At 36.5% G+C, this 12,400-nt stretch overlaps 2 protein-coding genes across 2 annotated transcripts in view; one reads left to right on the forward strand and one right to left on the reverse strand.

Moving 5' to 3' along the window:
* Nucleotides 1–519: 519 nt before the first annotated feature.
* On the reverse strand, nucleotides 520–3,927 carry LOC128998172 (uncharacterized). The gene has a single exon (XM_054424189.1). The coding sequence runs from the start codon at nucleotides 3,925–3,927 to the stop codon at nucleotides 520–522; it is 3,408 nt and encodes a 1,135-aa protein (XP_054280164.1).
* A 4,135-nt stretch (nucleotides 3,928–8,062) lies between these two features.
* Nucleotides 8,063–12,400, forward strand: part of LOC128998181 (another transcription unit protein) — a 111,414-nt gene continuing 107,076 nt past the window's right edge. The window contains exon 1 of the mRNA XM_054424200.1: nucleotides 8,063–8,289. Coding sequence (XP_054280175.1) covers nucleotides 8,238–8,289 — 52 coding nt within the window. The 5' untranslated portion in view covers nucleotides 8,063–8,237. The remainder of the gene's footprint in view (nucleotides 8,290–12,400) is intronic.

A 12,400-nucleotide genomic window follows, 5' to 3' on the forward strand; every position in this document is an offset into this window, starting at 1 on the left:
AATGGACTTTTGGTATAAATTTTTAACACTGAACTATAGTTATGTTACCACTTTGACGTTATTAAGGTCTTGAAAGAAGATCTGGTTGAATGTTGGCTCTAGTCGAGAAGATAATATGTTTCATTAATGTCCAAATGTTCTCACAGTAGGTACACAGAATTTAGTCAAATTAAAAAAGGTTTATTTAATGAACACAAAAGGAAAAGGTAAATGAAATAAGTCAAAATAAAAGGAGAGAGAAATGAATTATGTTACACAAAGAAACGATATTACAAGAGAGAAAAATTGCACTTTTTTAACCAGAATGTTTACCTTGGAATGTTTACATTTTCAAATTTTTATTATTGTATTGTTGTTGACATGTGGGGATTATGCTCATATGGTCAGCTGGCCTTTTACTGAACATACCGGCCTCCATAAAACGATAGTTTTATAACAATGAACACCAAATTGTGTAAAAAACGGAGCACTGAAGAATATTATTTACAGCTATTTACAGGTCTTTCTAAGTTGTATGGCTTAGTTTTGAGGGAACACTTTAACAACTGGTCTAGTAAGGTAACCGTGTTGAGTCTTCAGATCAACAACCCTGACTTGTCCATCTGTGCCAGGATGCAACTGTGTGACACGGGCAAGGGGCCAGGACAAAGGAGGCGATGAAGAGTGGATCAAGACTAGATCTCTAACTTTTATGTTTTCTGTCTTATGAGTCCACTTGGATCGTTGCTGGAGTGTATGAAGGTACTCTAGTTGCCAGCGCTTCCAAATCCTTCGGTGGAGAGCTTGTACTAGGTGCCATCTTTTGAGCCGAGTTAGTGGAATATCAGCATGGTCTTCTTCTGGAATTGATGCCAGCAGAGATCCTATGAGGAAATGTCCTGGAGTGAGTGCTGAACAGTCATTAGGGTCGTTAGATAATGGTGTCAAAGGACGGGAATTGAGGATTGCCTCTATTTGTGTAGTCAGAGTCATGAATTCTAGGAGAGTAAGAATGTGTTCACCCATGACACGGCGCAGATGGTATTTGACACTTTTCACTGCTGCTTCCCATAGACCACCTTGATGGGGCGAAGCAGGAGGATTGAAATGGAAATTTATTTTCCTGGATGAAGTGAAATGCAATAGTTGTTCTTCAGATTCTTTAAAGCGCAGGGTGTTTTTGATTGTTCGACGCAGTGCAGAATGAGCGCCTACGAAGTTCGTGTCACAGTCGGAATAGATATCTTTACAGAATCCTCTTCGGGAGATGAATCGTGTGAGTGCAGCGATGAATCCCTCAGTTGTTAAATCTTCTACAACTTCTAAGTGCACTGCCTTTGTCACAAAACAAACAAAAACACAGATGTAGGTTTTGATATGACGCATTCCGCGGAGATTGACAACTTTCATGTCAAAAGGGCCACAATAGTCAACGCCACTGGTAGTGAATGGTCGAGCTGGAGTTACTCTTGCGGTAGGAAGATCTCCCATGAGTGGAGTGATGTTCTTTGGTTTCACTTTGAAACATTTTACACATTTATGAATACGTGTCCGTATGACTCGACGAGCCGAAAGAATCCAATAGTTTTGGCAAAGGATTGCTTGGGTCAGTTGTGGTCCGGAATGTAAGTGAGTAGTGTGGACAAAGTCTATGAGAAGATCAACGATATGGTGCTTCTTTGGAAGTACTATTGGGTGTTTGACGTTGAATTTCAGCGATAGCTTCTTAAGCCGGCCTCCCACACGAATTGTGCCGGAAGCATCCAGAAAAGGGTCTAAACGTTGAAGATTAGAGGTACTGGGTTTGTTTTTGTGAAGTAGAGTCAATTCATTCGTAAAACATGTAGCTTGTACACACTTGATGATGGTACGCTCTGAGTTCTTAAGTTCAGAGACGGTGAGATGTCCATGTCTTCGGTCAGAGCTACGTGCATTGTGGATAAACCGCAAGACATAGCTTGTTACTCTAAGTAGTTTGGACCACGATGAGTACTTGGAGAGAAGATCCCATTCTGGAGGTTGGGTTGAAACTAGGACATTTAGAGGAGTTGTTTTACATTCTTGAGTGTCTTGCAAGTTGATGGGAACGAAGCGATTAGATGGCCAATGATCATCTGAAAGAGTTAACCATGGAGGGCCATTCCACCATAGAGGATGATCAATGAGTTGAGCGGGAAGCAAACCACGTGGCGCACAATCAGCGGGGTTGTAAAGATTTTCTGATTTCTGATTTTCTGATTTGTCTGTTGAGGGAACGTAGCGCCAGGAGTGAGAGGGGATCAATTCTTGGACTTGAGCAACTCTGTTGGCAACATACGTTTTAAGTCGATATGAGGGGGTGTGTAACCAAGTGAGGGTTACTGATGAATCACACCACAATGTAGTTTGAGAAAGGTCAATCTTTTCTTTGAAAATTGTACAACAGTAAGTTGTGAGTTTTGCAAGTAAGTGTGCACCACATAGTTCCAAGCGGGGTAGAGTAACACGTTTCAAAGGAGCTACACGTGTTTTTGCGAGAATCTGACGAGTGATGATTTCTCCAGTTGAAAACTCACAGCGGAAGTATAAGACTGCTGAGTATCCTACTTCGGAGGCATCTGAAAATCCATGGAGTTGTAAGGAACATGTGGTAGTGAAATGGAACGAGCGAGGGATCTTAATACTTGAAAGGAGAGAGGTTTCATCAACGAAAATGTGCCATTTTTCGGCAAGTTCATTTGGAAGAGTGTCATCCCATTGGATACCCTGTGACCAGAGTATTTGCATGAGGGTTTTTGCCCACATGGTCACGGGTGACAAAAATCCGGCAGGGTCGAAAATGCGTGCTATAATGCTCAGCACTGATCGTTTTGTAGGAGGACCATCAGGGAGACTTAAGTTGTAAGTGAAACAATCTGAAATGGGTGACCAATGTAGTCCAAGAATGGCAAAATGAGGGTGATTAGTGGCTTCCAAAAAGACTGGTGTTTCTAGATGATCTTGAGGCAAATCTTGGAGTATTTCTGGGCAATTGGATGTCCATTTTCTTAGCTCAAAACCACCACGTGCAAGAAGTTCAATCAGCTGATCTCGTAGTTCTTTAGCTTCGTTGAGAGTATGAGCTCCACAGATGACGTCATCCACATACGTATTATCCCGTAAAACTTTGGCTGCTGCTGGGAAGGACTTTCCTTCGTCGTCAGCAAGTTGATGTAACGTTCTGATGGCATGGAAAGGTGAACTGCTTAGACCGTAGGTAACTGTCGTTAATTTGTATGTGGAGATTTCTCGAGTCTTTTGATCACGCCATAAAATTAACTGATACTTCTGGTCGTCAGGATGAACTTGAATGCAACGATACATTTTCCTTATATCGCAACTGAACACATAATTATGTGAACGAAAACTCAACAAAATGTCACAAATGTCAATTTGAAGTTTGCGACCGGTTAAAAGAATATCATTTAGTGAGACACCGGTACTGGTTTTGCAACTACCATCAAAAACTGTACGAAGTTTGGTTGTACTACTGGTTTCCTTCAGTACACCGTGATGAGGCAAATAGTAGTGTGGCTGCGAAAGATCGGAAGGGGATGCTTTGACCATGTGTCCGAGATGTTCATATTCAGTCATAAACTGTGTATACAACTCCTTGAAATTAGAGTTGGATTCAAACTTTCGTTCAATTGAGTGAAGTCTATGTTCAGCAGCAGATTTTGAGGTGCCCAGTGGTTGATGTTGGTCCTTGAAAGGGAGTCGAACAACATATGTTCCATCTGGAGAGCGAGAGTGAGTTGATTTGAAGTGATCTTCAGCGATGCGATCGTCTTCAGAGATAAGATTGCACTGCGGTACCTCTTCTTGTTGCCAAAAGCGAAGTAGAGTATTGTGCAGTTCGTCCGTAGTGGATAGTAGAGACGAATGGCATGAGGTGGGAGAAGAGTTAGACAAAGTTGGTGCATTGCCCATTAACACAAATCCCAATCGTGTTTGAGCCCAATGGGTAGGATTGATGAGTAAGAAGTTCTGGAAACAAAGCACCTCCTATGAGAATGTCAATATTCTGAGGAATATGAAAGGTCGGATCTGCGAGGACAAAAGGTTTTACCAGTTTGTAAACCTCAAAAGAAAGTTGAGTACGAGGCAAAGGAGCGGAAATTCTATCTAGAATATGGAAAGGTTGATTTGAAGCAATTACTTCACTGCCTAGTGTGGATAGTTCTAGGAGTGCATGTCCCTTTGTCGAGGATTGCGATGCAGAGATTCCCACGATTGTGTGAGTAGAGCGGTGACGAGAGACGTTTAATAGCTGTGCTGCCCTCTCCGTCATGAAGTTGAGTTGACTTCCACTGTCGAGCAGACATCGAAAGACATGAGAGATTCCATTAGTAGCGGTAATTTTAATGAGAGCGGTGCCTAGAAATACCGTAGTTGCAGGCTGAGAAATCGAGAGCGACATTTCTGGTTGAGCAGAAGCGACTACAGAAGGTGTAGCAGTTGAAGGTTTTGAGGGTTTGGCTATAGGAGGAGGCTGCACAACATTTTCGAAGTGCAACAAGGTGTGGTGTTTTTGTTTACATTTAAGACATGTGCCTGTTGAGCGACAATCTTTGAGTGTGTGATTGCCAAGACATGAAATACATTTATTTTGCTCCTTAACAAGTTTGTAACGCTCGTTTGGAGATTTCTTAGCAAAAACCTTACACATGTAGATTTTGTGATCGGTTTGTTGACAGGCAAAGCATGATGGAAATGTCTTTACAGAAGTGGAGTGATCACCCGAGCTTACAAGTGCAGTATAGCGGGTGCTTGGTTTGGAGTAATTTTTACTAGATGTGAGGGCAGGCTTTGAATGAGCCTTGTGACAAAAAGTTGAAGAGTGTAGGTTGGCATCTTCACTGTTTGAGCATTCTTCATTGAGAAATTTAATGATTTCGTCCACAGATGGTAACGAATCAGTTTCACATGATTTGAATGAGCGGTAATGTTCAAGTTTTTGCCGTAAATTTCTATCAAGTCTACGGAGCAAATGAGCTGACAGCAAAGGATTGTCATTTGTAGTGATGTCACTTTCTAAAGCAATAAGTGATTGTGTATGTTCCAGAAAATGATTTAGAAATTCACGTATTGATTTTGTATTTTCAGATGTAGCAATGGGAAGATCCAATATGGCATTTAAATGTAAAGCAGTTAAGCGTCTGTGATTGTGGTATCGATCGCACAACAAATTGTATGCGATTTCGTAGTTAGATGCACTGATGTTTAAGTTTTTAATTAAATTTAGAGGTTCTTCAGTTAGACAGCTTAGTAGGTATTGAAATTTTGATACTGGAGACAGAGATGTGTTGAGGTGTACAGCGCTATCAAAAAGATTGATGAAATTAATCCACTCGGCTGAGTTTCCCGAGAAGGTTTTCAAGTCAAGTTGCGGTAGGCGGACAGGTTGCATGAAAGAATTACAGTTGGAATCATTCACCATTTCTTGAGGGGGAGATTGAGGTTCGTCAATAGGGATTAGTGACTCTATAGTACTACAAAGATGTATACATAATTCACCAATAGTGTTTTCATCATCATTTAGAATAATGCCATCGAGTTCTTCGTCAGAACAATGTTCTAAAACGCGCCTGAAATTTAGTTCAAAGTCGTCTCGCTTTTTCCTGATTTCATCTAAATAGTTATGAAGTGATTTTATTTGCACAGAGGATAGGTTGTTTGCTTTAGCACTTTCATTAATAGAATCTATATTTTCTTGAATTTTTCCAAGCCTAACTTTGAATTGTTTGGTTAGTCTTTTATAAGTAGAAACCTTAATCGGGGCTAGGTTAACAGGAGCCATCATTGAACACAAATACAGTCAAAATACACAAGACACAAAAGTTATTTCACTTCGTTACACAAAACAAAATGAATTAGGCTAGTTCAATTAAACAGTTTGTGGGCCTTAACTCGGAACCAATCAACAAAAAAATATAAACACTAAAGGATTGGTACAATGTTTACAAAATGACTATAATGTCACAGAGTCTTTCAGTCATTGGAGTAGGCCTATTAGGATAATGTGATCGAGAGAGTGAGAGGGATAGAGGTAGAGGGGGAGTACAAAATATGCGTGAACGACAATATTGAGAGTTTATGAGGTTATGTTCGTCTTTAATCTTCACCAAAAGTCCAAATAATTAGTTCAATCAGTTGGTTAATCAACAATCCGGCTCGAAGGACCAAAGATGTAGCGTAATCAAAAGGTTATTGTAGAACTAATAAAGTGGACTGTATATGGGTTATTAATTTAATTTTGACAACAGAAAATAATGGACTTTTGGTATAAATTTTTAACACTGAACTATAGTTATGTTACCACTTTGACGTTATTAAGGTCTTGAAAGAAGATCTGGTTGAATGTTGGCTCTAGTCGAGAAGATAATATGTTTCATTAATGTCCAAATGTTCTCACAGTAGGTACAAAGAATTTAGTTAAATTAAAAAAGGTTTATTTAATGAACACAAAAGGAAAAGGTAAATGAAATAAGTCAAAATAAAAGGAGAGAGAAATGAATTATGTTACACAAAGAAACGATATTACAAGAGAGAAAAATTGCACTTTTTTAACCAGAATGTTTACCTTGGAATGTTTACATTTTCAAATTTTTATTATTGTATTGTTGTTGACATGTGGGGATTATGCTCATATGGTCAGCTGGCCTTTTACTGAACAGTAGTATACTCATCACCCATTTCAATCAATGTAAGATTTGTTTTCGTTTTAAAATTTGTATGTTTGCTGATATAGCGTTATAAGATACAGGGAAGAACACACTTCGCCTTGATTACCTTCGTCAAAATAACAAGTTATTTTCAGGTTTTTTTATTTTTCAACTTACTGGTAACCATTTAGCTATCTGCAATATAGGTTGATAATTTTTTTTTTTTAACATCCAATGAATTATTTACAAAGATGTTTGAAGTTTTTATAAGGTCAAACATGAGGAAACCCCATTTTTACCTCTACTCATAGTCCGATCATGCTGGTTCATGAACGGAACGCTACAACAAACGTTGTTTTACACGTTTGTTAAAAATTTCATCATAATTGGATTATTTTGACTCTTAATTTTGACTTTGAATTATATGTGTATAGGCATAGACTAAACTAAGCAGCACAAGTCTAAGGGAGTATATTTTATCTACGGTATAGGCTATAATTTACAGTAGAACCTTGATAACAAGACTCTTATAAGGATTATAAAATAAGACTTGTTATCTAGGTTGACTTCTTATCGAGGTTTGCAATAACATATGATTAGGGGTAAAATAATTTCAAGGGGATTTGAAAATAACCCTTGTTATCAAGGTCGACTTGTTATCAAGGTTCTACTGTCATGAATTGAACAGATGGTGCTAAAGGCTTTTTACTTGAACTGCAACTGTTACAGCAATTACAAATTAAAATTCAAACCAACAATGGGGGTTGTATTATTTTGTTTAGAATTATTATAGGCCTACACCTTATTTTCATATTTTTAGGACCACAACAGACCAAATTTAATTAGAACCGGTTGTTTTTTAAAAAATCTGATTTTTTGTTATAAAATGGGAAAGTAATTGTAACTTTTACAGGTATGGGAGTTGTACCATTTTGTTCAAAATTTAAAACACTAGGTACAGGGGCATTTGCCCCCCCCCCTGGATCCTGGGCTAGAGAAAAAAATATGCTGTACTAGCCAATATACAAATATTTTCTCCTGTCAAATCCTAAAAAAATCACAGCAGACAAAAATCTGTATATTCTTGTACAGTAATTTGAAACAATAATTATTATTGTTTTATTGTCTTAGATACCGGACGGTAGCACATTTTGAGTTTACATAAAGTCAGCATAAACTACTGTACGTACGTAGGCTAGGCATACAGTTAGTTTGTAGAGGAGGATTGAGTAGATGATTTGAATCCGATTGAAATTGAAAACTCAATACTCAGACTCAGATCCAACAACAAACTCGAATCCGATTTTCCGATATCGATAGTGTACACAATTCAATATCGATAGTGTAATTGCAGACTCTCGATAGATCGATTCAATCGTATTCTGTCCGAGTATCGTAGTGAACCCTAGGCTATCCATAGCTCAGTGGTTAGGTGGTCCATTTATAGGTTATAGTGATATAGTATTGTTTGTTATTATGACTTGTTAGATAAGAATAATATACTACAAATTCTTATTAGCTTGACTGTTAAGTTAAATCAAACTCACTCATTACCTGCCACAAGCTATAGCTATAATGCCACCGCATTTAACCAATTTCCAAGAGGACCCAAGTGAACCGGAGTCAGGTAAGTTAAACTTTAAATTTTTTTAAACTTAAATAAGTTATGTGAGGTCTATTTAAATAATTCAGCAGTCATAGGAAAATTTCATGTTGATAAAAAAAATATGGGACTACACGGACACTTTCAATTAAGTTAGCCTAGAACAGTTAATAAACAACTTAGGGTAGGCCAATCTGAAAACATTGACTGAATTGTTGACAAATTGTTTCGATAATAGGCCTAGGCCTAAGTATTACATGGTATTACCTAAATTATGTTGACCTTCAGCCCTAGATGGGTATATCACACGTAAACTTGACGTACCGTGCCTGTAGGGTGAGTTATTTTTAGCGCGATTATTATTTAACGACTGATAGGCTAAATGCATTTTCTTGCACTCTCTAAGTTACTTGTATTAGATTTTTTTATTCCTTTGTTAGGCCTACACTTTGGCTAGCAACGTCCTGAGTTTAACGTCAGTCTCATTGTTCCGTTCTCACTTCCTTAACCCTAGGACTGCCCTGACCTGATTTATGCCAAATGGCTCGGTGCCCTGGCAATTTTGACCATTTTGCGGAGTCGTTTAGCTTAATTTGACAATTTGCAGGGCCTAAACCACTGTTGATACACTGCTGATGTTGACTTCATCAACATGTTCCCAATGTATCGCTATTGTTTTATATGTGTGTCTCTGACGAGGTCTATTGTAATCAATGATTATTTAATGACCAATAAATTACTTGATTACTTGATTACTTGGTTGATAACCTAGGCATATTTATACTTGTTTTGTTGATTAAAAGAAGGAAATTCAGAATAACTTACTGGTAACATAAAATAAGAGGAATTCCTTTCGGTAGACTTTTTGCAAAATGTAAAAAAAATATTTTTTCAAAATTTTGGAATAAGTTTTACCTTATGGTAATAAGTTAACTTAATGAACTCCAATGGTTTTTGAAATCTTCAAACACGATTTTCAGGCTGAAATAACTTAGTTGTTTCCCCTGAAAGTGTCAAAGGTAAAAAGTGCTGAAAATAGTCTAATTTAGGTATAGGCCTACAAGGCAAAAAAAATTGAATGTAATATAAGTAGTATAAGTTTAGTAATAGCCTACCAACTTAATTTTCAAAAGTACAGTAGGTAGCTGGCCTGAGTTTAGCATTTTTTCAAAAATCAATCTTTTTACAGACAGTCTAAGATACAAAATGTAGGCAAATTATTTAGGCCTACTCAATAATTTATTTCTCTACGTGGGAATGTGATTTTTATGTCTTAATGACTTGAAAAAAAATTTTAGTTTTGCCGAAAACAAAAATTAGTTAGCCTATTCAAAGTTAGATCTAAATTTTTGTAGCCTACTTTACTAACTTTTAGGTAATATGATAAATGGTACGTATTTAACTTATAGCCGGGAATATGTTTCTGAACAAGAAAATATACATAGGCTATAGTAGCTAAATACCCGTCCTTCGTACGGGGTTGGCTTATAAGTATAAAATGCTTATTGCAGTTATACAAATGCTTTGTGTTTGCAATGGAAGAGGACACGGTTTGAGAAAATTTGGTTCTTTTAATTTACTGAAGCTATAGTAGGCCTATAGCACATATATGATAGCCATAATGTTCCACCACTACACCTAAACAATAAATACCCCCGCCGCAGCAAACCTGCAGACTAAGCGAATTTCAACTTGTCTGATTACATTTTTACTCAAATATTTCCATAAATAAGACATATTTATTCCCTATTTAAATAACATTAAATTTAACAAGTGCTTAGGTTTGCTGCTATGGGGGAGGTAAAAAGTGTTTTTTGACCATACGTGAATAGTATGGGATGAAATAAATAAATTTGCCAAATTTTAGCGAATTTCCCTATAGGGAAGTAGCTATTACCGTAGGTCTCATGGTAAGACTTAGGCCCGGGACCGATTTACTTTTTCATTTTAATGTCCCCAGAGGCCAAAAACACCATTCGTTCAAATTTTTATATATGTATATATATATACATAGATATATATATAGATTTATATATATATATATATATATATGTGTCCGTGAACACGATAACTTGAGTAATTTTTATCCGATTTTGATGAAATTTGGTTTGAAGGTGTAAGGCGGGATAAACTTGAATGAGTTCGCGATCCAACATGATCGGACCATGGGAACAGGGTTTTATGGGGTAAAAATTGGTTTTTCTCACTTTTTACCCTCAAAACACAAAATTTCCCAATTTTTCTCTAAACCTTCTTAAAGAGCTTAAAAAAACAAACAATTCAGTATATCAAAGTGTTTTTGTACGGTTATTGGTTACGGAGAAAACTAAAAAAATGGTAAATTTAAAATTATCATGTTATTCTTATGGAGAATATTGTAAAATGTTGTAGTTTGCTTGTTTATGGATATATTTTGATCAAACTTGGCAAATTTATTTATTTTATAGTAAGCTATCAATATTTTACTAAAAACACACTACTTTATTAGTTTCCTTGTAGCAGCAAACCTAGGTACTCGTTAAACCTAATGTTATTTAAATAGATCAATTGAAAATCAATTCGGCCAAATAGAAATTCGCTTAGACGGCAGGTTTGCTGCGGCCGGGGTATTATTAATATATATCCATAAGCAAGTAAACTACAACAATTTTTATTTTCTCCATAAGAATAACATGGGAATTTTAAATTAAACTATTTTTGAATTTTCTCCGTGACCGTTTGGCATACAACAGCGCTTCAATATACTAAATTATTTCTTTTTTTAAGCTCTACAAAACGGTTTAGAAATAAATTGCAAAATTTTTTGTTTTTAGGGTAAAAAATGGGAAAAACACATTTTTACCCAATAAAACCCCCCATAAACCCCTGTTCCCATGGTCCGATTATGCTGGATCGCGAACTCGTTCGAATAAACGTAGGTTTACACGTTTGTACCAAATTTCATCAAAATCGGATCATTTTTGCTCGAGTTATCGCGCTAACGGACAAACATATATAAATATATATATATATATATATATGAATTCGAACGGATGGTGTTTTTGGCCTCTAGGGACCTCAAAATGAAAAAAAAATCGGTCCCGCGTCCAGGTCTTACCATGAGTACTACGGTAATAGCTTATTCCCTATATGGGAAATTTGCTAAAAAGTAACTTAAATTATCGAATATTTGCAAAATATCAAAACATCATTTTATAAATTAAAAACATAATATTAACTGTAAACAATCCTACTTTAACAGTTCTCATTGTGCATCACAGCTTCAAATTAGCTATGTTGTCATAAATGAAAAAAATGTATAACTTAAGTGCTACACCCTGTTGGTGAACCTTATAACTTTTAATAATATTGAATATCATAGAACAACTTGAGTAATTGAAACAGCTGACAAAAATCCCTTTTCAATATGAATACTCATAAGGTTAACATGGGAAACTCCAGAGCCACAGGGGCGGAGCCCGAAGGGATTTTTGAGATACGAATACGTCTATATGTTAATCGGGAATGTGAGCTATCATCATACCGTACCAAAAGTTCAGCCCAATCCGACCAGTAGTTAAAGCGTGATTGAACTTCAAACAAACAAACAAACAAACAAACAAATAAACAAACAAACAAACAGACAAACACACAAACTTTCACATTTATAATTTTAGTAAGATATATATATATATATATATACTGAAATATAAACAAATAAAGGTTCCAGAAGCATTGTGGTGTGAGACACACATACGGATTGTAGGCTATGCTAGGATGTAGGCCTTGGCTATAGGCCTAACCTGTAAACAATCACTATTTCAATAACATGAATTTGAACATAAATACTAGCCTAATATTTACCCATCCTAATATGGATAAATATTACTAACTTACTAACTCATACACCACCTGACAATACACTTCTTTTACACTAAAACACTAACTTTTGATGAAAATTAATAGATTATAATGTAGCCGCACTGAAAACCTTAGGCCTACTTTGTTTCTGGTGAACAGTATGCAAACAACTTTTTTTCCAGTAAGTTTACAACTAATGTGTCACCAGAATCTCAATAGCCTACTGAAAGGCACCAAAACATAGAGATAGAACGTTTTCTCAGCTTCAAATAATTTTGACTCACATCAGGCTGTG

The sequence above is a fragment of the Macrosteles quadrilineatus genome, unplaced genomic scaffold (genome assembly GCF_028750875.1).
Source record: "Macrosteles quadrilineatus isolate MER2022 unplaced genomic scaffold, UCM_ALF_1.0 Scaffold_1__1_contigs__length_201487025, whole genome shotgun sequence".
In the NCBI taxonomy this organism is placed as follows: Eukaryota; Metazoa; Arthropoda; class Insecta; order Hemiptera; family Cicadellidae; genus Macrosteles; species Macrosteles quadrilineatus.